At 39.5% G+C, this 27,656-nt stretch overlaps 1 protein-coding gene across 1 annotated transcript in view; it reads right to left on the reverse strand.

Moving 5' to 3' along the window:
* Positions 1-825: 825 nt before the first annotated feature.
* vstm4b (V-set and transmembrane domain containing 4b) overlaps positions 826-27,656 on the reverse strand; it is a 27,018-nt gene continuing 187 nt past the window's right edge. The window contains exons 2-8 of the mRNA XM_078279586.1: positions 22,555-22,962; positions 7,607-7,660; positions 7,278-7,385; positions 6,636-6,669; positions 6,414-6,538; positions 4,939-5,003; positions 826-4,173 (exon numbers count right to left, since the gene is read on the reverse strand). Of these exons, the coding sequence (XP_078135712.1) occupies positions 4,048-4,173; positions 4,939-5,003; positions 6,414-6,538; positions 6,636-6,669; positions 7,278-7,385; positions 7,607-7,660; positions 22,555-22,962 (920 nt within the window). The 3' untranslated portion in view covers positions 826-4,047. The remainder of the gene's footprint in view (positions 4,174-4,938; positions 5,004-6,413; positions 6,539-6,635; positions 6,670-7,277; positions 7,386-7,606; positions 7,661-22,554; positions 22,963-27,656) is intronic.

The following is a 27,656-nucleotide window of genomic DNA, read 5'->3' on the forward strand; positions in this document are numbered from 1 at the left end:
TCTGGTACAACCTTAAAATACAATTATGAACCTGAAAATGAGCATAATATGGGTGCTTTAAGGGTAGAGATCGTCACTGCGGCTTGTCTTTGCCCATGTTATTTTGCGGGCTCAATTATTATTTGCTTTACCTTTATCATGCTTTGTTTACATCACCACTGTCTTGTTTTAAGCTATTACTGCATTTGTCCTTTTGACTGGTTAGTATTTTAATTCCTGTTTGACATTTTATTGCATTTTAGCCTCAGTGTTCTTTTGCTTTCAGTCCTGATCACTTATTTTAATATATATTTCTTTATTTACCAAGTATGTCCCCTCTTTGAATAGCAGACTTATGTTTAGAAGGTATAATGTTAACCGTATTCACCATCTTAGTTTAGCATATTAGCATGACAATAAGCACCACACAGTACAGCTGAGGCTGATGGTAATGTTATCAGTTTTACAGGTTTTTGCCAAGGTTTTGGCAAGAGAAAATTTACATGATGGCTCTAGATCAAAAGTTAGGTTATCGCTATTCATCCTGAACATCCTGTACATTGAAAAAGTCAGAGGATCAAAACTTTATGGAAATCCAGTAGATGTTCAGATATTTCACAGGACAAGTGAGACTTTTTGACCTGCTGGTGATGCTAGAAAAACGGTTAGGGGATCACTAAAGTCAGAGGGCTTTATGGGGGGCATGAATGTCTCTATAAAATATTATGGCAATCCATCCAATAGTTGTGGAGATATTTCAGTCTAGACTGACAGACACACCAACATCGACATCCAATTAGCGATGCCGCTAGCATGATTAAAAACACCTCTCTACCAGCCTATTGCTCACATCCACTTTTATATTTATTTCATTTACTGATACACACTGTACAGATGAAATGTAATAAACAAACAAGAGAAGAAATGCTGGAATGTTGATGAATGCAGAGGTCAGTGGTGGGCAGGGAGAGGGAAAGGAGAGAGGGAGAGGCACAATTCACACACATGGTTCTAGTTAGTGGACTCCCATTAAGAACAATGTGGTCTGGAAGAAACTTTACATTTCACAGTCTAAGGGCATTTTTAAGACACTTCTGCCAGCCACTGAAAGGTCACTTTCAATCATTCTGTGCAACTAAAACATGCATAGGCGAATAACAATGGAAAATTGGAATAATGGCAAATGGAGGTTGATAGTGGTTTGAATTGAAACGTAATAAATAGGTGGGGAACAAAGAATGTCTAAGTCCTCAACCACTGTATTTATTGGGATTTCTTTAAATGTCACCTGGCTGGCTGCCATATTTGAAGTCAGCTTTTGTGCTACATCTGCTGACAACGTACAATTTGACTTTCTCTGCATTTTCAAACAGACATGGATAACTTGTCCTTTGTGACTGGAGACTCTTTCATCTCACCAATCCAATAAATGTGTATATCAGCTGTTAGCTAACTAACCATAATTGCTACATAGTTGAGTACATTAATCTAAATACCACTATAAGCTAATTCTTTAGCCCAGTTCAGACAACAGATCCACGACAAGACAAAACCGTTTTAGAACGTTGCAGTTAAAAGTTGCAGTGGTCTGAAATGACCCGTCTCAACTCGACTCAAGCTAGCACTCGACTCAAGCTAGCTGATGGTGGTGACTAAAAAACGAGCGCCCACGAGCGTGGTATGTAGTCAAGCGAGCTAGAGAGTGACTGAAGAGAGGGAGCGAAGTTAGAATAAAGCAGTGAATCAGAGAAATAAAATGTTTTCGCCGTTTCATCACTACTAGAAATGCAACTGAAGAAAGTATCTCACTATCACTAACCTCATTCATATTTTAAGATGCTACAATATATATCCTACTACAAAAATGCCTGGAAAGTCATAAGTTAGAACGGAAGTACAGAGAGTGAGATTATACACTGTCTTGTCTAGACGCATTGGTGTAAACTGGTAGGTTTCAGAGCGTTGCAGAATGGCGTATTGCAAGTAGTAGCAAGTTTCAACTCTTCTCATCGCAAATCTTTGGTCTGAACTCGGCTTTAAATGTTTTACAGAAGAGTCATTTTAATCAAGTGACTATTCTATAACTACTGGTTATCAGATAAGTAGCTGGTTCAGCTAGCGTTTGACAACATGGACTTCAGCAGGCATGCGCGGCAGAAAGTGAGACTTGCATTTGTGAAGGGCTCCATCTGCATGGATAACTCCACATAAGATAGTGGAGGTCTTGGGGGAAGGGAGGGATCCGGTGCCTTTGTGTCTGGGTTTCAAGTTCACTGTTTAAAAAACTCTCCTTTGCTTTTCCATGCCTCAATCCAGGGGATCATTAAATGGAAAAAGAGGCCTAAGCACTTTCACACTCAGTGAGAAAGCAAGAAGACCGTACAAAGGTATGTGGGAGTACAGCCGATATGGCTTCTGGCTCTTATCTCAAACCACAAAATCACTGTCAGTTTGGAATTAAACTATGAATTACATACATGTGAAATAGTCCAAACACAGGTCTTAAGTTTGTCCCTGTTTGTAGATCAGGAGTCACAATTGTTTGCAGCTTTTGGGATTTATAGTATGTGCCTTTGTGAGAACCTACAAGGATGTTTAGCCTACATGTAACTCCACCTTTGTATGTATATATTCATGTGTGTGTGTCACTAACTGCCTGTTAAGTTGATGTTGGCACCAGATAAAAGAGCCTCGAATGGTCTCACGTACTTGCCTATGGGGGTCGGGGGTCTAGTGGCTACTTTAATCAACTCTGTGGAGTTGTGGTCATTATAAATTGCAGTCACACAGAAACACACTGAACACAGATGTTGTGAGGTAGATAATGCTGGGAACACACTAGAAGTAAATCACATTTGAAAATGCAATGGTTAACATCCACAACAACGGATGTCTTAAATTTACTTTGTCTCCTTCATATATCCGTTTACTCTAGATGGGGTTTCCCACAATTCCCTTTGTAATAAACCGGTTGAGAAATGTCAAAGATTTAACAATCTCAGGAACCATGGCTTATTGTTGCTTACATATAGAGCCTTCATGTTTTTCAATTTATTAAACTGTCAGCATCCAGAGTAATGTGCATTTATGTATTTAAAAGAATAGTTTGACATTTAGAGAAATGTTTTAGAGGAGAAGATCCATATCTGTCTCATGATGTCTGTATGTTATCATGACGCTGGAGCCGGTAGGCGATTAGCTTTGCTTTGCAAAGTCCCAAAGAGTGGAAGCAGTGGCTAGACAGCTAGCCTGATTGTCTCCAAAGTAAAAAAAATACACCTCTAAAGCTCACTAACTAACACATTGTATCTCATTTGTTTCATCCACACATACAGAAATGTGAGAATTTGTGGTTTTGCATAAAGTTACGTACATACTTTTTGTCATGGCAAACAACAACCAGGAGCCGAGAAACAGTTACAGCACGTTATTTCCCCTGGTCATGCTAGCAAGCTAGCTAGCTACAGCCAGGCTAGCTGTTTCCCCCTGCTTCCACTTGTTATGCTAACTAAGCTAATCACCTCCTTGTTCTAGCTCCATAGTTAACGCACACTGACAAGAAATAGCAGCATTATTGTTATACGTTGATAGCAAAGCAATACCTCACTTCACTTCAGTAAACTTTACTGGCTGGGATAGCCACACACCACAGGACTTTAACCTTCAGATATTGTGTTGCAACCTGTTTAATGTAAATGGGAGGGCTCAGATTAGCCTGCAAATTCAAATCTCTGATTGCCCTTCCGTTTGTCACGATGGACAAATCTGGTCTAAATCATCACCAGTCTTCTATTGTGTTCCGAGTTTAAGCTACACAGGATTCAAACATGGGTGCAAAAGAAATGAAATATATGAAATACTCCAGTATACAAAACATTTCCTTTTGCATCTTGGTCTCTAAAAGGAAGTAATATAAAAGAACATATGAAACCATATGTACAATTGTCATAATTGTGAGACATTACACATTTTGCCCTTTACAAACCATATGAATACAAAATAATACAGATTATATAAATAGACAATAGTTTTTACATAAGGCACAGTTACTATTGGTGCGTGTTTCTCTCATAGCTGCTGCTCCCCAAACAGTATCTGAGCGTACACAGTGCTGCTACACGACGCCTTGGTTTCCGGAATTGGCTTCACCAGATCCAGCTCTGCGTAGGTCAAGTTCTCCTCCACTATCTTCGGCTGGAGATGGAGGAGGAAAAGGAGGACAATAATAATGGAGGAGAGGGGGAGAGGGAGGGAAGTGGTATTGGTGGTTAGAAAATGAGCACAGAGGTTGAGAGAGATTTTTATGACAAACTTCATCATTAACCTAGAGCTTGAGATTTCTGTCAGTATGAATACAGACAAGAAATATTTTAAAATGAGTTAAAATTGAATGCTAAAAAGCAGTTCTTGCACTTTATCCTCTCTCCTGTCCTTGCTATCCCAATGCTTTACAGCGTTGGTTTGGTAAATGTGGGCAGGTTGTGTGCAGACATCCCCTCACAGGATTCTTCGGTTGAGGTTGCCAAAATTCAATTACATCTTGCCGCATTCTGTGCCATTAAAATGCCATGTTGCCACAGAGTCAATTTATTCCAGTGACAATTTAAACCAAATTAAACCTGGGTTATGTGGCACATTTTATGACATTTTCTGGAACTTTGATTACAGTCATTCCTGTTGCATACTGGTTGCTCTCCATTATATTTTGAAACAAGAATGGAAGCCTGTCACTATGAATGCCTTGCTTGGTACATTATGGTAAGTAAGTCTTAGGCAAAAGGTGCCAATGCATGTGTACTGTTAGAAAGGTTTTCTCCAAAGTGATATATCCCACACATATACATACAGTATGTAGTTAAAAACAGGTGAAAACGATTACTGGGTAGATTTCTGTTTGACAACAATAAAGAATGATGATTAAGATAAAGCAATGTATAAAAGGGCATGCATAGAACTCACCAACACTACTTTTCTTGGTTGTGGTTTTAAAAGTTTCGGTTTCCGTGTTTTGTCTCCAATGGGAGCTGCAGGGACAAAACAAAAGTCAGCGGTTTTTCAGAGATCTGTTCAGCAAATGTAATTTATGTATCCACCAAGAACTAGACCTCTCCATTCCTAACCACAAACTTGACATGCTCTTTCCTTCACATAGTGTTTAGACAGATTTCTACAATTCTGATTACAATAGGACATGGTTGAAGGTCCTTAATGGTTCTAATATTTAAAATTCAGTCTTCTAAACAAATGGTCTTCTGAGTGGAGCTTTGAATAATTCACCTCTTTGGTCAGTATTTTTATATTAACAATAGATCAATTAACTATGTGTAATGTGAGAGGGGTCTCCTCTAGTGATGAACCCACAAAGAATTATCGCCCAACCCTGTAGTCCATCTCAGCCTTACATCATTTTAGCATCTTTCAGCTCAATGCTTTGGATTTATAGCCTCCAATTTAAATGAATACAGTAGTTTGGCATTTTGGGATTTACACTTTTCACTTATGTGAAGATTAACACCACTCTTTTGTATGAAGCTAAAGCCACAAGTCGGTTAGCTTAGCTTAGCATGAGTACTGGAAACAGTGAAAAACAGCTAGCCTAGCGCATTTCCAACAGTAACAAAATCTACATCACTAATTAATATGTAAAATCTTGTTTTATTCGTACTAAACCAGTTCTCCATTGGTTGCCTGACAACAGTCGAAATAGTCTGGTACACAACCCTTTGTAAAATGGCGAATTGACAAGATATCACATGTTAATTAGTACGTTTTAGATGCTAATAATGTTGCTTGGTGTATGCTGGATGTGTAATCAGGCAATTGTTTGCTGACCCATTCCCCATAATGAGTTTTTACAGTGATATGTCAATGTTGTGTTTACAGTTTGTTTCACTGCCCCCAAATTGCCAAAAAACAAAAATTATTAAAGTTTTAAAAAGTAACAGGTCAGCCCTACAAAACTTCAACCCCCCCAAAACAGCAGCATTTCCTTATATATATATATTTAAGGAATGTATAACACACTTCCTACTCGGATTTTAAAACATCAACAGTGAGTTTGGAGGAATTATAGGGATTTGGGTGCTTTTCCGCATCATAATGATCATTAACATAGTATTGAACTCAAAATAACTTTCTTCAGTGAACTAAATGATGTATTACATTCCACATGCTACCCCATAAATCAAGAGTTTATATGTCAAAGGGCGGATGTTGACCTCAAATGCCAGCACATATTTCATAGAACAAAATGGACCAATAGTAAATATCAGTTTGGACACATGCTCAGCTATTTTTGCTAGTGTTTATCACTGACAACAATTCATTACAGGGATCATTTGCTGCTGCAAAAAAATATCAAATTTGGAAGGATGTACAAAAAATTAGCTACCCACGACAAAAATAGGTGTAAATGCACTCAGACTCTTATTTACCTTTTGCTGGTATCTCTGGTGGTATCTCCTCTTGGTAGTCTCTGCTCCTTTTCTTCCTGTATCTCCTCTCCTTTTTAGGCAGAGCAGGAGACACATTGACCACACTGGTGACTGTCTCTCCTGAGCTAAAATAGGGACCAGATTAACCAAAGGTTTAGTGCACTTAGGGACATTTTTAGCTTTTATGGCTATGTGTGAGGCTGTGTCAGCCTAAAACCTTACCTGTTCTGAGGGCTTTTCACCAAGAGGTAATTATCTGCAGAGATATACAATACAACATTTAGAAACATAATTACTGGTGTGGAGACTAGATAAACTCTAACTCTATACAAAGTTGAGTTTGTTTACGGTTCTAACTTTGAAAGAAACAAGAGAAAGCATAGAGAAAAATATAGGAACAGGATATGGGAGAACATTGATACATTGCAGTAGAGCTACAAAATTAGTTGACAACAGATTAGTTAGTCGATCGATAGAAAAATAATGACCAACTATTCTGATAATGATTATGATTAATCATTAAAGTAATTTTTAATGCCAATATGAAAATGAAATTGCTGTTATCAGCCTCTCAAATATGAAGATTTCCTGTTCTTCTCGGTTTTAAATCATATTAAACTGAATATATTTGGGTTATAGACTCACAAAATAAAACATTTAAAGACATCACCTTGGACCTAGAGAAACTATGATGGATAATTTTTCACTATTTTCTGACATTTTAGAAACCAAACGATTAATCGAGAAAATAATCGGCAGATTAATCGATACTGAAAATAATCGTTAGTTGCAGCCTTACATAAGAGCCAGATTAATTAAGGTAGGTCAGTGTCAGTGGAGAGTTATCTTGATGTTGCTGCTAACCTTTTAACCTCTGCTTCCTCTGTACGTACTGGCAGGTTACTGTCACTGTGAACATGCACATACACAGCAAACCCACTGAGCAGATCAGCACTGCACACAGGTACACATCTGAAACACAAAAACATGTACACATCAGCCTTTTGCTTCTCTTTACACAAAAATCTGAAGGAAAAAAAAGGAGTACATGTTTTGATGAGCTATTTAAGGCACTGTACTATATCCTTTGGGTTGGGCTATTTTTGCCTGCCAAGGACGATACAGGGCCAGTCCACCACAAAAACAGACACATGCACACCCACACACACACACACATACACACACCGACTTACCTTCTAATAAGCTCCACAGGCTTTCTTTGGCCTTGGTGGCTGGTAGGACATGCACTACATGAAGAAAGAAAGAGAGAGAGAGAGAAGAGAAGCATGTTAAGTCCATAGTCATCACAGTGGCCTCCCTGCCGCCTGATTACACGCTGGCTAGAGTTTAAATAAAGCTAATTGTAGGAAGACAACAAGCCGAGGTTGGCCTCCTCCCTGCTGATTCTGTCTCTCCAGAGGGCTCAACCTTAACCTTTGCTGGATGAATGAATGCAAACAGTTGCTTTAGAGTTATGCATCATTGTAAAATGTAACCTCACATCCACCCATACTCTGACAATTACCCTCTCTTTCACCTTCACAACAAACTTGTGGCAAAACAAGGCAACTCGTGCCCACTTTGTTTTATGTCCACAGAGTGGCTGTATATCCAACCTCAGACTTGTTTTTGTGACATTGACAACATCAAAATACTGGAACATTCAGATCCCAGTCATTTAATCTGCAGGCATTTGTAAATTTGCCATTAGGTAAGTAAAATTCAGCTAGCTAGTAGGCTATCATGTTGGAGAACAACGATCAGTAAACTAGGTAAGCGAGATGTATGACATGCATCAAAGGTCCCAGGAATAGAACCGTGGACGTTACAGTTAAGTGGCATTGTGCCCTAACCATTATGCTGTGTTCACACCAAACGCGAAGCAAACAAGGCGCACACAGCTCGGTGAATTTCACTGCCCACAGATGGCTACAATATTTTTTTCCTCCATTTCTAATTCAACGTCAGGAAAATCTCAATGCTGACAGGCTTTCCCGACTTTTAAGTATTCACGTCACACAGCGCAAATTCACCTCTATTGGCGTCTTTGCAGTGACTTTGTATACTTTGCTTCGCGTTTGGTGTGAACACACCAGTAGGCTATTAGGCACCTGGAACAAAGAGTCCTTGACTTGAGATAGAGGAAGCCAAAAGCTGACTTCTTATTTTCAGTTGGCGACCATTAATGTGATCAGTTTAAATGACTATCGCTGGCAGATATTGTCAGATGTAGCTAGCTAGCTAATTAACGCTATCTCCATGCTAGTTGACTTTTTAATGTCTGGCTTAAATACACAAAACTCTGCAAAATATCTCAAATATGCATTTGATGGTAAATGCATTTGATAACCCAGTACTTATGGTGCCGAACAGACTAAGCTTATAGCAAAACAGTTAGCATCATCACCAGTTAATGATCCCTGTAGCCTTAGTCATGTATGTATAAGGAGCAGGATTGTTTTTGTATTTACGTTAATTAGCACTATATTATCATCATCAACTTTATTGCCAGACTCCAGGTCCATTCAGAAGACACAGACATGACATACAACATACATTAAATGATTACAGTATTATTAAAAAAGTGTAATATTGAACTGTTTGGCAGCCCTGCTATGCCTAATTAGATATGCTAGCATTGACTGGACAATAGATGTTTGCGTGAGGCATTTAGCGAACAGTCAGTTCAGACACAACTTTAAAGTGCACACCATAACGAGGAGAAGCTTGGTTAAATGGATGTGACTTAAAATGTTTTTCATAGATATGGCTTACTGGACATTCCAGCACAGAGTAGATAACTACCACACCCCAACAATCTAATATGAGCACCAATGGGGAATCAAAGGCCTGTGAATGCAGCCTTAATCTGTGTAATGAGAATCCCAGCTATTCGCTGCTTGTGTCCAAAATGGCTGAGAATTTTTTTCTTCCCATACTCAACCTGAAATCTCGCGCCACACACTCACTCATTTCTCCACCCCATCTGACCACAGTAGTCTTAACACCGCTGTACTCTTGCTGAGCTGGTGGTAGGAAGCTCGTGAAGTGACACCCACCAGGGCATCTTAAAAATACTCCAAACCACCAAAAGCTGACGACAGGCAGGCTCGCCATGCCGGCTCACCACGCCGGCTGGAGACTTTCCCACAGGCAGACTGGCTGTGCTGCGCGCTGACTGTCTGCATGCATCAGATGATTCCAAAACAAAACTACAAAACTAGATTACCAAAACCTAAAATTTCAAAAACTAAAGTGCAAATCTACTATGTCATTCAACAAATTAGTAACCAGAACCTTCCTTTGGATAGCTGAAAAAAGATGTGTGAGACTTGATTTTTCAAATCAGTTCCTTTTCGGATTGGTTTCCTGTAGCAGTACAGTAAATGTCCACTAAAACAAATCAGACCTTAATAATTCCACCATCTGTAGGTGAAGGAGAAGGCATTTTCTACTTATGGGGAAATAGACATATAAAGAAGTGGATGCACACTGAAGAATAAGTATCTACTTGACCATTTAGGACAACGTCCCAGTCACATCTTTCATTAGGGATTCAATTAGATTTACAGCCAGTGCCATAGAGCTGTGTGGAACAGGAACTAAGTATTATTACAAAGCTGTCAAAACCGTCAAACATCACAAAAAGCAGTGGGATGTTTACTTTAACAGCATGCAGCATGCAAGTTACTTTAAAATGCTGCATCATGCTTAAACCTCTCTGGTCAAACTAGCCATTTTGTTATAGGATAATATTTATTAAAACAAAATGTCACTACCAGCAATAACAGTGTTCCCTTATACCTAACAGCTAACACCACATGGCTTCTTTCACCAGTTTACAGAGCACCACGTTAAGCAATGCCAGTTTAGAAAATGAAATGTACTAATCGGTGGTGTTAGCATTTTGCCCAAGAGGTGCATTTTCCTTGGAGTTCCAGTAAGATTCCTCTCTGCTGTTAAATGGCTTTCAGTTATCCGTTTTTTTTATTTTTAGCCCAGGTGCTTGACATTTTCACCTTGTTTAAAAACTTTTTTTCCCAAGACTGTTGGTTGAAATGCTTTTATAGACCCAACAGTTCTTTGGCCGTTCTCTGTTGGGAAGAAGGTTACCTTTGGGTTCGGTCCACATCTGTGAAATCACTAACCTGATACTGACCACATGTGGCTTATAACTGCTGTTCGGAATCACCTGCCTTTATTATTTTTAAGGGCAAGATCGATCAAAAAAACTGAAGACTTAGGTAGTGGATGTTTACAGGTTTTATAACCCCTAATACATTTGGACAATTGCCAAATATCCATCCATCCATCCATCCATCTTCATCCGCTTATCCGGGGTCGGGTCGCGGGGGTAGCAGCTCCAGCAGGGGACCCCAAACTTCCCTTTCCCGGGCCACATATCACCAAATATCTACTTTGTAAATATGAGAAGGTCTCCAGTTTAAATGGTCTAGGACTGTGCCAAAACAAAGCATGTGCTTAATCTTAGGGTAAATCAAAACATCTGGCATTTTCCAGTTTTTTTGCTAGCAGACGAAATAGACGAGGAGGCACGTTCTGTACTGCTGCTACTACCAGGTAGATTTCTGTCTCTCCTCTCCCCCTCCCCTCTGTCTGTTAATTGCAGGAGTGAAGCCTGGTGTGCTGGAGTCAGGGTTCCAGCTGAAGCTCATTCACCATAATCACCTCAGCTTTAAATACCCCGGTCAACTTGCCACTTGTCGTCAGATCATAGTCAAGACGATCATGTTAGGCTCACGGCTCACGGCTGATGCAACCTGCTGGATAGTGCTCTTTGTGGGGGTTTTTTGGTTGTTTTTTTTGGCCTGTGCTGATCTGTTTTCTGTTGTGCTACAGTTCTTTGGAACCTGACTCCGGCTGCCAGCCAGCCACCATTCCCACTCGCTACCACTGGACCTCATTACAGACTGAACAGGCACACCCGGATAACACGGACACTCCTGCTCGGAACCCCTGGACCTGTACCCCTTGGAAAACCTGGACAATTAAGTACTGCAATAAACTTGTTTAACTATCACTGACTCTGTCTCTGTTTGGGTTCACGCCAGTGTCACACGTAACACCAAGTCAATAGAGAGCAGAGAGTTGTTTTCCCCTTCGGTGGGCGTGGCTTTCCAGATATGGCGCAATGCGTTCTGTCTCTATGGGCCCAACAGCGCGGAAGCAGCGTTGATTATACAGGTAATTTCATACATGGCAGTTGAACTTTCTAGGCTTCATGCGCCACTGAGCAACTTTTATAGGAATGAACATGGCCCTGCCTTCAATGCTGTATCCAATTCTCTATCTATGCATAGGACCCACTCTGCTCATTCTAAGCTAACAAAAAACATGATTCTTATTTTCAGGTGATTGTACACTCATGAAAATACAGTTATTATATTCCATTTCTGCCAATAGCTTGTCCTAAATCCTACTCAAACCTTTAACACAATCAGATATTTTGTTAAGATCAAAGCTTGCATCTCGTCAGGTCTACATTATGTAGTTTGGCCGTTATGTTATTAGCAAAGCTTGTGTGAAATGCATATTTTATATTAGAACACCACCAATATTGTAACGTTCCCTTTTCCTTATTACCATCATTGCTCATGAAAATCTTAAAACCACCAGTGCATGTTGTAGATCATAGCATCTGTGGTAAAACTACAGCAAATACAGTACATAACACACCAACACTGTCTCGCTGCACAGTTTCTGAGTGAAATATTTAAAACAGATGTTCTCCCACTTGTTTGAAATGGCAGATTTAATTTAGAGACCCGGTCTTCCTTCACAGTAACATATTCAGTGTAAATCCCGATAACATCTATGACATTTATGTGCCTCAGGTTCTGTGCAGCTCTATCAGTGCAGCAGCTGTACATGTTGGAATAATCAGGGGATAAATTGGGTGTACTGTATGCCATTAAACTGGCTTTTATCCTCTTCTAGAAAATGGCTTCTTTTTAAAGCAACTTTTGAATGACTGAAGACTGCATTGGACTACAGTGGAAACATTCAAACAAACTACTTTTTGTTCATCAGAGATGCATTCAATTCCTGACTGTTTCAGATTTGTGGCTCTTTTTTGTTCCCTAACAAACGCAACACTGTAAACATCAATACGCAAACGTGTACTGGAGTGAATAATGATCCTCTGTCTTCACATTCTGAGTCAGTCATTGCTCTTATTTACTGTATTATAAATGCCAGGAGATGAATGTAAGTACACAGCGACGTTGTGTGTCTTAACAAATGTTGGAATAATTCACTTCCTGTTGTCTATTTGCATCTTTTCTTCTAAGAATTGGCATCTTTTAGTACTTTTGCTAACTGTGTCTCTATTATGGCAATAACAGGCCTATTTTGTTGGCTTATAAATGATGTTTGTGACCCCAGAGCTGCGATATTTCTGATTTATTTCTTGTGAAGCTGCCGATACAATACCCAGAGTTCCATGTTCTTGCTATATTTAAACTCATGCCACATCCGTGTGCCGTCTACCTCTTAGAAGCACTGTTGCAGTCGCCCACATGTTATAGAAATACCTAGGAGTTCAGTTTGTTTATGCCAAGAGGAGGCTGTGTTCAGACTGTGCTCTGCCCCCAAACTCTTTGACCTCTCTGGATGTGTTTATTATAGCAGCAGTAAGTAGAGTAATGGTAGTTTTGTGTGATTGTGGAAACACCTGGTCACCTAATGTTATCTGACCACAGGAATTCCATCACTTTGACGTCACAAAGACACACATTTGTGCACATAAAAGTCTCAGTCATCTGCTGTTTCACATATGGAGTGGGGACCAGGAGCAATGTTCCCCGAGGAGTTTCAACCACTCAGATGTGAAGCTGATGTTTATCATAGCTGTCAACAGTTGGTGTGGATACTGGGAAGGAATACCACTGCCTGCTGGTCTGCTGGGAAGAAATAGTGCAGTTTTCCAGTGTTGTTGGAGCTTTGGCCTGTTCATTACAATGACTCAGTCTAGATACTTGACATTGTTTTTTTTATTAGGAACTCGTAATTTATATGGTGACCAAATAAAATGGTATACAATTGAGTTCATTTTGTTTTCTATGAATTTTATAGATTTAAATGGGCAAGTTTATAACAGCCTGCATGACAAACTGGGGGTGTGGAGTTTGAAAGATGTGGGCATTTACCAGGCCGGAAAAGTGTAATATAGGATGCTATTCAGTTGCATTATCGGAAATGTAGGATTAAGCATTCTTTGAGCTAAACTAACATGAGAAACTTGATATCTCGGACTGTGCTGCTTAAATTCTGACCATTCTTTTTATACATTGGCACTCGTTGTCTAAGTTTATGAACCCATGCTAAAGTTGACTAAAAAGAGGAATAAAAAAATCATCTTTTGGAAATTGATCTTAATGCCTTAATTAAAAAATGAGGAAATATCCAACCTTTAAGGACACCAATTTTGTTTGTGAATGAATAATGTATGATAAATAAAGTTTTATTTCAGTTAACCTAATAGCTGGTTTGTTTTGCATTGAGAGATGATTTTATGGAAAGTACCTCATGCCAATCTCTAGGTATGGTGAAGGGTCTGTGATGGTGGGGGGCTATTTTAATTCCAAAGGCCAAGGGAACTTTATCAGGATGCATAGTATCCTGGATCCATGAAATAACTGGCCTTTAAAAATAAACATCTGCCTGCCTCTATGGGAATTTAACATAGGGGTGTACTTACTTATGCCCCCTGTATTTTAAGTAAGAACATTTATTTATTTACAATACATTATTCATTCAGAAAGAAAATTGGTGTCCTTAAAGGTTGCATTTTCCTCATATTTTTAATTAAGGCATTAAGATCAATTTCCAAAAGATGATTTTTTTATTCCTCTTTTTAGTCAACTTTAGCATGGGTTCATAAACTTATGAGTGTGACTGTAAATCTGTCTCTCACAACTTTATGGTAGTACAATACTAAATTGTTAGAGTGCACCTTTAAACTGATTTTCACCTGGATTTTACATCACTAACTAACCAAAAAACCTTAATGTCGTACTTCCTGCTCAGAGACCAAAGTTTATTCTTATATTTCTTACGATTAAAAAACAAACTTTTCCAGATAAGAGTCACACATTTTGTTTTTAAAACTCTAAATACTGGATTTCAATGAATAGGTTGGATTAAATGTGGAATAGGATTTTTAGAACCAGATTCTGATTAGTCAGATTGGGATTTGAAGAAGAAATTCAGACCTAACTAAAATCAATTTCAAATACGCAAGTATCTATTTAATTTCAAAGCAACGGGATTTAAAGTACAGACATTAATGCTGACATACTAACATCATCATTATTAATATCTCTGAAGCCACAATGGACTGGTGCTTCCTTGGATGAAAATAGCTCGCCACATCCTTAACCACGAAAGGTTAAGAGAGCCAGACACGAGCCAGCTGCCCTCGATTGTCATTGCAGACAAACATTCAAACTTTACCTTCCTCAGCACAACTACAGTGGTGTGAAAAAGTGTTTGCCCCCTTCCTCATTTCCTGTTCCTTTGCATGTTTGTCACACTTAAGTGTTTGGAACATCAAACCAATTTAAACAATAGTCAAGGACAACACAAGTAAACACAAAATGCAATTTGTAAATGAAGGTGTTAATTATTAAAGGTGAAAAAAAATCCAAACCATCATGGCCCTGTGTGAAAAAAGTGATTGCCCCCTAAACCTAATAACTGGTTGGGCCACCCTTAGCAGCAACAACTGCAACCAAGCGTTTGCGATAACGTGCAATGAGGCTTTTACAGCGTCCTGGAGGAATTTTGGCCCACTCATCTTTGCAGAATTGTCCTAATTCAGTTACATTAGAGGGTTTTCGAGCATGAGCGGCCTTTTTAAGGTCATACCACAACATCTCAATAAGATTCAGGTCAGGACTTTGGCTAGGCCACTCCAAAGTCTTCATTTAGTTTTTCTTCAGCCATTCGGTGGTGGACTTGCTGGTGTGTTTAGGATCATTGTCCTGCTGCAGAACCCAAGTTCGTTTCAGCTTGAGTACACGAACAGATGGTCGGACATTCTCCTTCAGGATCTCTTGGTAGACAGCAGAATTCATAGTTCCTTTTATCACGGCAAGTCTTCCAGGTCCTGAAGCAGCAAAACAGCCCCCAGACCATCACACTACCACCACCATATTTTACAGTTGGTATAATGTTCTTTTTATGAAATGCAGTGTTCCTTCACGCCAGATATACTTGGACACACACCTTCCCAAAGAGTTCCACTTTTGTCTCATCGGTCCACAGAATGTTGTCCCAAAAGTCTTGGGGATCATCAAGATGTGTTCTGGAGAAATTGAGACAAGCTTTGATGTTCTTTTTTGCTCAGCAGTGGTTTCTCCTTGGAACTCTGCCATGCAGGCCATTTTTGCCCAGTCTTTTTCCTGATGGTGGAGGCATGAGCGCTGACCTTAACTGAGGCAAGTGAGGCCTGCAGTTCTTTGGGACGTTGTTGTGGGGTCTTTTGTGACCTCTTGGATGAGTCGTCGCTGCGCTCTTGGGGGTAATTTTTGGGCGGCCGGCCACTCCTGGGAAGGTTCACCACTGTTCCATGTCTTCGCCATTTGTGGATAATGGCTCTCACTGTGGTTCGCTGGATTCCCAAAGCTTTGGAAATGGCTTTATAACCCTTTCCAGACTGATAGATCTCAATTACTTTCTTTCTCAATTGTTCCTGAATTTCTTTGGGTCTCGGCATGATGTGTAGCTTTTAAGGATCTTCTGGTGGACCTTACTGTGTCAAGCAGCTCCTATTTAAGTGATGCCTTGATTGTGAACAGGTGTGGCAATAATCAGGCCTGGGTGTGGCTAGAGAAATTGAACTCAGGTGTGGACAACCACAGTTATAGTATGTTTTAACAAGGGGGCAATCACTTTTTCACACAGGGCCATGATGGTTTGGATTTTTTTTCTCCTTTAATAATAAACACCTTCATTTACAAATTGCATTTTGTGTTTACTTGTGTTGTCCTTGACTTTTGTTTAAATTGGTTTGATGTTCAGAAACACTTAAGTGTGACAAACATGCAAAGGAACAGGAAATGAGGAAGGGGGCAAACACTTTTTCACACCACTGTATCTCTTGTTCCAATTTGGCTGAGTCTCTCTGGACTCTGTCTGTTCTACTTTTGGGAGGGAAACTCCATGTCCAGGCCAATGTCAACAGCTCTCGGTATGGACTGTGTGTCTGCCTGGGCCCAGACTTGGCTGTGGACACCCCGAAAGTCGCAGCCTGAAGAACGCTTCCATGGAAAATGTGGTGAACAACGTCTAGTGTTGTTGAACACTGACAGTACTACAGCAATGAGCTTAAATAACAAATGAACTGTCTTTAGATTGTTACAAGGTTGAAACTTTGTGATGCACTCGTTCCTTAGATCAACAATTCTCAAAGGGGCAATTTCACATAAATGCCTCTCTTAACTGCTTTCATGTAACACAATACTCACTCAACCTAAAGTCAATTCATAGAGGTATCTGCATTTGCTGCTCTAAATGCTTGGAGTCTGTTATCTCTTTGTCTGGGAAAGAAAGCTGTCAGAAAGTTGTAAGTAAATAAAGGAACATCTGGATTGGCATTAGCATCAGCATTCACAAAAACCCAAATTTCATTAACAAAAGCAAACACAGAAGAGGACATCCCAACACTATCCATTGCTGTTGACTGACAAAGCAATTGACCTGATAGTGATTATAGAGATTATTATCTGATCATATGTTAGCAACAGTAACTGGCAGTAGGTCTGTCAAGCTTTGAATTGGTCTTTTTTTCTAGCTTTTCCAAAACCAAACACACAAGCGCAAAAGTGTAAAGGATGGATTAAACAATGTGTTTATCTGCTCTAACCATAGACTGTAAAAATAATAATAGGTGCAGCATCAGTGACATCACCCGTTGATTTGTGGACTACTGTTTTGAAGCCAGGAGTTTGGCATTTTTTGGAGCCAAAAGTGACCATTTTGGACAAGAGGGCGGAGCTGGGGAGGATGACCTAGCTAAGGTTTCAATGGCGGCGCATCAAGCTTAACGCTAAAGAGGGATATTCGAAGATTTTAATGTACACAGTTCCATGAATATGCATTGCTAAGCCTCTGTCCTGATTGACAGGTCAGTGTGTAGCCACGCTATAAAGCACATCCTGCTTTATCGTCTATTTCTTTTTAAATGGTACTATAATTAAAAAAATGAACATCATGTTGTATTGTAGAAGACTTAAAACTAGCAATTAAGACCATAAATTAATTATAAAAATGTTTGCTGAGGGTAATAAATCAAGGGAGAAGTAGGATCATTTTCTTAAAGACTTCCATACAGTCTGACTATTTTGGAGAGTAGCGCCCTGCTGGAAACTAGATAGAATGCACATTTAAGGCACTTCCACAATGGCTTCACTTTTCAGACCCGGATGTTTAACCTGACTCTGCCAGATGGATTGCTTCGCATTTGCTCGGCATATCCATCTGGGAAGTTTCCATTGGAGAACTTTTGGGAAGGGGCGAAAATACTGGTTAGCTGATTGGATAAACCATCCGTCTATCACCACCTATGCTGGTGATAGACAGGCCAAATCAACCAATCAGATCAACGATATATCAAACCAGTCAGGAGAAGAGCAAAAACATCTTTTCCGCCGAGAAAAGCCTCCAGTGCCGCTTTTTGCTCTTCTTTCAATGAAGGAATACTTTCTAATTTGGATAAAACTTGTGCGATAGCTACGCTCATCTCATCCGTGGAAGCCGCCATGTTGTTTAGACTTAACAGTTGCTTCTCGTTGCGTCACACCTAAACCCGCCTCAAAACCAATGCTAATTGGACGGTCGTTTGGCGAACGGCTCCAAATTTTCTCTGTCTCAAGATGCCGGACTGATCTGCGAGTGGAAAACTGGAGCTCGTGAGATCAGGACGGTCTCACGAGGCTACCGGATGTTGCTGTTTGGCTCTAATATAGGATGCAAATGTTAGCATACCTGGCTAACTACCCTCTACTGAACCTAAAGAAATAACCATGCATTATTTCCAATGTCATCATTGACTAACTACATTACAAACTTGACAAAAAAATGACGACTAGCATACCCAATGTGTAGTGTTTCCCCACTTTGTGGTAGCCAGTCTTGGATGCTATCAGAGGTTAGGCTAACGTTAGCGGCTCTGCTTTTTATCTTCTAGCACAACATCATGTATGTACCCATCAAGTGTATAATTAAGACTTATTTTACAAGCTTTTCATTTAAAAAACGAATTAGTTAGAAACACTAGAACATATAACAATTTAATCCTACTCATGGAGCTAATGTTAACCTAACTAGCTAGGTAGCTAGAGCTGATAAGATCTGCTAGCGACAACTGTCATTTCAGCAGTTCAATTGATGCTTGCTGGCTATAACTGAGAAACCTGCTCTTGTTTAGCTCTGTCTAAAATTGAAGACCTGTAGTTTCAAAAATTAATAGAAAGATTGTGTGGTAAATCTGCCCTTATTATCATTGCAAATTGCATCTCTTTTTACAAGGACAGAAAGCTTGACATACGTAAAGGAAAAAATCACAGTGTGTTTCTGGTTTTATGAAAGTGAAGGGATTTCTGGGCAGTATCTGGTACCAGTGGGTTGTCATCCATTCCATTGTGTAAAGCGTCTCAGAGTGCCAGCGGTGGCATTGAAACCTCATACTCTCTCTGCTCTTTCTCCAAGATCTACCCGGTAAAAGCCGCAACTTATTGCGATGGAGGATCCTTTTATCTCCAGACTTGCTCCTAACCAATGACTTTCCCCTTCCAAATCAAAAGCAAGACAGTGCTTTTGCTCAGTGAACCCACTTCACTGCCTCTTCAGCCAGATGGATTACATCATCAGTTGTGGTGAAAGAAAATGCTACTACTGGAGATGCAGAACTGCTCCCCTTAGATAGTTTTTCTGCTATCTTGTTATCACAATTTGAGTTTTACTTGGGGGCTCCTCTTCAGGTCTGGAAGCCTATGAAAATTGCCCTATTTGCTTTAAACTGATATTTGGAGGCATTTTGACAGAAAGAGTCGAGTTACACCCCTTCCCTCTCCTTCAGATCCAGGCATTTAGTTGAGTTCTAAAATACTGAGAGTTAACAGGGCATCCATGCTCTTTATCAGAAAGCTTGTCGAGCTAAATCCTCAAACAGATTCTTGTGTTCACAACTGGGAGCTGCTCTCTATCACTCACAGTTTTTCTGCTGCTGGCTGTGGAAGATCTCTGCAGACAAGCCTGGAATCACTGAAAACTTTTTGCAGTCTCACTATTATCAACACAGCATTTGTCATTGCTTCTGTTGTGGTTTCAGAAATAGCTGTTAAGTCTCTGCCCTGCACCATTAAAAGCAGTGATGTCATTCTGTGAGAAACTGGGCTACAGCTACTGGTTTGAGTGACTTAGAGCAGCCAAATGCCAGAGGTTCTCTATCATTGTTTGGCTTTGCACTCTATTTTTACTTTTAACACTTGTCGCTTTCCCAATGTTTTTGTCACTTTTTTCCACGTTTTTTGTCACTTTTTTCGATGTTTTGTAGATTTCTTTCTGTGCTTTTTCCGACATATTTGGCACTTTTTCAACGTTCTTTTATCAATTTCGTTAAATTGTTATCAATGCTATAAAATGTTATACACCCAAATTCAATGAAAGAAGTGAACTGATCATTTATTTTACTTATGCAGAATGTTGTATGGAACCATTCACGTTAATTTTTTGGGCCAATTTGGTTGAAAGAAACCCAACTTTCTGATATAGAAACTTTTTGAAAATGGGGCAGATATGACCCGAGGACAACAGGAGGGTTAAAAAAATAACTTTGGGCAGGGCATCCCTTTCAGAAACTCTCTAAGCACTATGTTGTTCACTGTTTCTTGCCTGGCTTCAATGTTGACTACACTAAAGGTGATCTTTTCCTAAATGACTTATCTGCAACTCGACCAATGTGAAGCAGGGTAATGCTCACAGACTGCTTGCTCTGCAAATATTCCAGTGATAAGAAAAGGATGCTGTTTGGCTCTAATATAGGATGCAAATGTTAGCATACCTGGCTAACTACCCTCTACTGAACCTAAAAGAAATAACCATGCATTATTTCCAATGTCATCATTGACTAACTACATTACAAACTTGACAAAAAAAATGACGACTAGCATACCCAATGTGTAGTGTTTCCCCACTTTGTGGTAGCCAGTCTTGGATGCTATCAGAGGTTAGGCTAACGTTAGCGGCTCTGCTTTTTATCTTCTAGCACAACATCATGTATGTACCCATCAAGTGTATAATTAAGACTTATTTTACAAGCTTTTCATTTAAAAAACGAATTAGTTAGAAACACTAGAACATATAACAATTTAATCCTACTCATGGAGCTAATGTTAACCTAACTAGCTAGGTAGCTAGAGCTGATAAGATCTGCTAGCGACAACTGTCATTTCAGCAGTTCAATTGATGCTTGCTGGCTATAACTGAGAAACCTGCTCTTGTTTAGCTCTGTCTAAAATTGAAGACCTGTAGTTTCAAAAATTAATAGAAAGATTGTGTGGTAAATCTGCCCTTATTATCATTGCAAATTGCATCTCTTTTTACAAGGACAGAAAGCTTGACATACGTAAAGGAAAAAATCACAGTGTGTTTCTGGTTTTATGAAAGTGAAGGGATTTCTGGGCAGTATCTGGTACCAGTGGATTTGTCATCCATTCCATTGTGTAAACGTCTCAAGTGCCAGCGGTGGCATTGAAACCTCATACTCTCTCTGCTCTTTCTCCAAGATCTACCCGGTAAAAGCCGCAACTTATTGCGATGGAGGATCCTTTTATCTCCAGACTTGCTCCTAACCAATGACTTTCCCCTTCCAAATCAAAAGCAAGACAGTGCTTTTGCTCAGTGAACCCACTTCACTGCCTCTTCAGCCAGATGGATTACATCATCCAGTTGTGGTGAAAGAAAATGCTACTACTGGAGATGCAGAACTGCTCCCCTTAGATAGTTTTTCTGCTATCTTGTTATCACAATTTGAGTTTACTTGGGGCTCCTCTTCAGGTCTGGAAGCCTATGAAAATTGCCCTATTTGCTTTAAACTGATATTTGGAGGCATTTTGACAGAAAGAGTCGAGTTACACCCCTTCCCTCTCCTTCAGATCCAGGCATTTAGTTGAGTTCTAAAATACTGAGAGTTAACAGGGCATCCATGCTCTTTATCAGAAACGTCGAGCTAAATCCTCAAACAGATTCTTGTGTTCACAACTGGGAGCTGCTCTCTATCACTCACAGTTTTCTGCTGCTGGCTGTGGAAGATCTCTGCAGACAAGCCTGGAATCACTGAAAACTTTTTGCAGTCTCACTATTATCAACACAGCATTTGTCATTGCTTCTGTTGTGGTTTCAGAAATAGCTGCACCATTAAAAGCAGTGATGTCATTCTGTGAGAAACTGGGCTACAGCTACTGGTTTGAGTGACTTAGAGCAGCCAAATGCCAGAGGTTCTCTATCATTGTTTGGCTTTGCACTCTATTTTTACTTTTAACACTTGTCGCTTTCCCAATGTTTTTGTCACTTTTTTCCACGTTTTTTGTCACTTTTTTCGATGTTTTGTAGATTTCTTTCTGTGCTTTTTCCGACATATTTGGCACTTTTTCAACGTTCTTTTATCAATTTCGTTAAATTGTTATCAATGCTATAAAATGTTATACACCCAAATTCAATGAAAGAAGTGAACTGATCATTTATTTTACTTATGCAGAATGTTGTATGGAACCATTCACGTTAATTTTTTGGGCCAATTTGGTTGAAAGAAACCCAACTTTCTGATATAGAAACTTTTTGAAAATGGGGCAGATATGACCCGAGGACAACAGGAGGGTTAAAAAAATAACTTTGGGCAGGGCATCCCTTTCAGAAACTCTCTAAGCACTATTTTGTTCACTGTTTCTTGCCTGGCTTCAATGTTGACTACACTAAAGGTGATCTTTTCCTAAATGACTTATCTGCAACTCGACCAATGTGAAGCAGGGTAATGCTCACAGACTGCTTGCTCTGCAAATATTCCAGTGATAAGAAAAGGACAGGAGAAACTAAAACAGTAAGTTCCATCAGCCCTCACCTCTGAGCTCAGTAGCGGCGGTGCAGTTTGACGAGGCCTTCCAGCGGTCCTGGTGCTTTTTAAACTCCTGCACCCGGCACATGTAGAGCCCCCGGTCCCCCTCGGACACGTTCAAGATGACCAGGTCAAATATCTTCCCCTGCTTCACCACCGTCAGCTTCAGTTTGGGCCAAGGGAAACTCTTTGTGTAGTTACCATAGAAACGGGCCTTCCTCATGTTGACGCGGGCGATGAGGAGTTCGTCCTCCGGGCGGTCGGTGCCCTCTGGCAGGAAGATCCATTTCACCACCGGTAAAGCAGCGTTGCGGCGCCGCTGGGACACAACACAGGAGAGTGTGACATTTTGACCCTCCTGGGCCACCGTGAACGGGGAAGGGGTGATGGTGACGTTGATGGCCAAACACAAATCTGGAGAAGATTTATACAAGTTGTATTTACGTAAGTCAAACTTTTAACAAGAAGAAGCCAAGCTTTTTGGAGATGGCTGCCAATTTTCAAGCAATACATTTTTTCCATAGCTGTACAAACAAAAAGCTGTTCAATCATATGAGCTCTGTAAGCTTTACAAAATATTTTGCCTATTTGAATCTTTTTTGCTTTTGTTGTAGTTATATTTACTTTTTAGTAAACCCTTAACCTCCCTGGCTTGTTTGTTTATGTATGTACGTTAAAGATACAGAAGATGTCGTTTGCATACTGTCCATCCATATTTGACAATAAAGATTGATTTAAAGTGCTCATATTATGCTCATTTTCAGGTTCATAATTGTATTTAGAGGTTGTATCAGAATAGGTTTACATGGTTTAATTTACAAAAAACACCATATTTTTGTTGTACTGCACATTGCTGCGGCTCCTCTTTTCACCCTGTGTGTTGAGCTCTCTGTTTTAGCTACAGAGTGACACATCTCACTTCTGTTCCATCTTTGTTGGGAGTAGCACATGTGCTGTACCTAGGTAAGGACTACTACCCAGTCAGAAGCAGAGTATGAGGGCGTGCCACGCTAGCAGCTAGGCGAGCATTATAACGTGTGTTACAAAGTGACGCACGTTTGTCACGGAAGTAAAGGCTGGACTACAACAGAGCTGTTTGGAGCAGTTTGTGAACAGTGTTTTCTGTTGGAGGTGGTAAGTCCCTTTGGGGTGGACTTTGGGCTTTTTCACTTTGGAAAAATATATAACACAACAAAGGAAAGGGAAAAAGCCAAAAAGCATAATACTAGCACTTTAAAAAAAAAGATTTAAAATACATCTCAGAGAACTTAGAACCATTTGTAACAGTAGGCTATGAACAATCAAGATGTCTGGGTTTGATTGGATGACTAATGACTATCTGATAATATCCAATCTAAGTCAGAGCTGAAAAAGATGTCAGAGAAGTGGATGCAAGTTATGTCTTAACAAAACACTTGTGAAGCCATGCTCCCTTCTTGTTTCGACTGCATGTTGGTCACAGCAAGCCTTTGGTTTTGACAGAGTTGAGGCATCTCTCTAAACACATTCAGCTGCTTCCTGTCTTTCCATTGTTTTGTCCATGCCACAGATGGTTAGCAACAATGCAAAAAAAGACAGAAGGAAATCATGTAAACGTAAGTGCTGAAACTAATACAGAATACTTTATCTACTAAGTTTGGATTGCTAATTAGTTGTTCTGATGTAAAACTCAGTGAGGTAACAACAACAGGTTACCCTGCAGAGATCTGAGGAGCAGTTAACCATAGTCCTCATTAATCCACCGGAGTTTAAAATTACAACACAAAGAATGTGGAAGGTATCGGACATCCGAAAACGGACATCCCTAATGAGTGATATCCGGCAGAATTTCCGTCAGAACAGTGAGAGAGCAATCCCGGGAAGTGGAACATCGTGGATATAGAATACACACAGCCTAATCAAGACTGCTTATTAGAGAAATTTCTGAAGAGAAGACTTAAGACTTTTCCTCTTTTATCTGGTCTGCTGTTAGAAATAAGAACCTGATGATGAGAGTATTGACTATATCCATACCGCTCCCACTGGCTGCAGGATGAAGGCACACGTTTTTCTTGGTTTTCTGTGCCAACCAAGAGGAAAAAGCTGTTTTCCTATTGGTTAGTGTTTCATTGTGGACAGCGATTCTTTTTTCGAAAATAACCTGAAAACAATAGTCTTCACTCTAGCCAGTTTCACATTCAAATGGCAAATGTATGCAGCCTAGCGGGGCCGTAGTTTGACAAACTGCAAACTACATGCATAAAGACACATCATGATCCGTAACACGGATCATGCAACTCTAAATTTGATTAAAGATCATTTAAATCCAAATACAATGCGTACGTAGAGGTGTGGTAATAAAAAAACAGCTTCTTAATTGTCTTCATTTGATGCATTTAGTGAACAGTGAATTCATTCAGCTCATTACTTTAAGCATCAAGACTCGAACATATAGTAAGCTTAAGTATTCATTTAAAGGCATTTCAGCCTTTAACTTAATACATTGTTTGGAATTTTAAATTGATCCAACTTTAATACTGATTAATCTAATCCGATAAAATGGCAAATCACGTGGCCAGGTTAGCCCAGCTGGCAGAGCAGGCGCACATATATAGAGGGTTACTCCTCGACGCAGCGGGCCCGGAGTTCGACTCCGACCTGCGGCCCTTTGCTGCATGTCATTCCCCCTCTCTCTCCCCTTTCATGTCTTCATCTGTCCTGTGAAAATGAAAGCTTAAAAATCCCCAAAAAAAATGCTTTTTCCAATGTTTTTTCACTTTTTTCCAATTTTTTTGTCACTTAAAAAAAAAAAATGTTTTTCCAACATTTGTCACTATTTTCAACGTTCTTTTGTCATAGTTCTGATATAGAAAGTGTTTGTAAACAGGTCAAACAACAGGAGGGTTAATAACAGGGTTTAGTAGTTTTTTATAGCAATACTGAAATCACAGTTTGAACAGGTCAATGATTCTAGACCTTAGAAACAGCAGTTGACCAAACAATCTCCACTCAAGGTCCACTTACTCGCCTGCTCTGGAGCTTTTGACCGCAACACAGCAGGTGATGTTTACTCAGTTGGAGCTGGAGATGTTCGAACTTGACATTATTTTCATTATCTCAGGGTTTTTTGTTTTTTTTTCAGGTTCAAGCATGTTCCGTTCATTGCTACTGTTCAACTTTTTAGCCTACATGGACAAGAAGTCCTAAAAGTGCTCAGAATAATGTTCACAGTCATGCAGTTCAGATCAGTTTAAAGGTTTCTCTTAGAGCTGCATAGCTTAATCAATTAAAAGTTTAAATAACCGCCAACGATTAATCGGTTTGAGTCTTTATTTTAAATGAAAATAAAGTGGATATTCTCTGATTCCTGCTTCTTAAATATGAATATTTTCTAGTTTCTTCACTCCGTTGTTAGTCGCAGCCCTAGTTTCTCTCAAATCTGTCCCGAATGTGAAAAACATATCATCCATACACTCAAAACTTGTTTATGACAAACTACTGAAAAACTAGCAAGAATTTAAGGAACAGTTTCTTCTGACGTTTTCGTCTTTTATCAACACTTTTGTCTCTTTTTTTCAATGTTTTTGGCTCTTTTTTTTTTTACGTTTAACGCTTCTTTTCACTACCATGTATAAACACCAACTTATTACCAGTTTTACACTCATTTTTGGAATTCATGGTCAGTTCACCTCATTTATAGAAAATTATACCTAATTCTTGAGTTAAAAAAACTGAAATTATGAATTATTTAGACATATATCCTTTTTTTCAAATGCTAATTTTTTGTATACAACACCCAAAAGACAATGAAAGTAGAGATCATATCCTATCCTACCTTAAAAAGAACCCATATTTCTGATACAGTTTTGAAAAACACAAGAGTTAACACTGGGGATGGAAGTCCTTTTCATTCCACTTCCAATAGACCCCTAAAAATCATAGTAATGGTGGTTTAAAGATGGTATTTAAGTGTCATATTTAAGTAACATCTGCCTGACTTAAATGTATCTCATTATCACCGAAGCAGTATGAAAGTATTCCAATCCATCCAACAAAGTTTGTTTTACAAATAAAAGCTACAGTTTCATTCCTGAATATACATACACATCCATACAGTCCACATCTCTAATGCGGCCGTTGTTGCTCAACAGACTTCTTCCCGTCACGCTGACAGCCGTGTTGTTTTTGGCATGTGACGACATTACGTTGATGATGGATGAATATTGAGCAACAAACTTTACTGCTGCACGGCAATATATCGCACATCTGTTTTTCCAACCTGCAGCACTTTCACAATACGCGCTTTCCACTACATGCAAGCACTTCACTGTCACACAGGCCAGACGCTTCCAGCTCAGCATGTAATTAAAATCAGAGCCATTTTTTTTTTTTTTTTTTTTTTTTTTTTACAGTTTTGCCTTTCATTTCGTTTTGAGTGACAGAACAAAACAAGGAAAACCTAGTTGAGTGGCTGAAAAGTGTTGTTCTAGCGCCGCATGTTGAACTCTGAACTCTCAAACTGTTTCATTAAATAATCGGTTACACTTTACTTGAAGGTCTCTACATAAGAGTGACATGTCACTGTCATGAACGTGTCATAAACATTATAAACAAGTCATAAACGTTTATGACGTAACACTTCTGTCATTGTCATTCGGTTTTTGTCATGACAAGTTATGGTTAGAGTTAGGGTTCATGTGTTCATGACAGTGTCATGTCACTCTTATGTAGATACCTTCATGTAAAGTGTTACCAAATAATCTGTTTTGACAGAAGATCACTGAAATCACCGTACATTAACGTAGAAGTGAGACTAAAAGCTCTCTCTTTTGCTTTGAAAACCACCAATTTTCACTTTTGGAATTCCCTCTCATCTCTGCAAACACAATGCAACTTTGATGAACTTATTGTTTTCTTACCAACATACCCTGCAATCTTACTTGGAACTAAATTACTTCAGAAGAAACTGGACAGTATGTCAAGACGTTTCAGTTAACAGACTTTAATCTTCCAAAACTATTGTTCTCCATCTCCTCACCCATCACCCTCTCGGACTCTCTGATGTTTTCTGCAACGCCTCTCTTAAAAAATAGTGGACAACTTGTTTTTGTCTCCACCACATCCACTTT

Source organism: Sander vitreus, chromosome 21 (genome assembly GCF_031162955.1).
Source record: "Sander vitreus isolate 19-12246 chromosome 21, sanVit1, whole genome shotgun sequence".
In the NCBI taxonomy this organism is placed as follows: domain Eukaryota; kingdom Metazoa; phylum Chordata; class Actinopteri; order Perciformes; family Percidae; genus Sander; species Sander vitreus.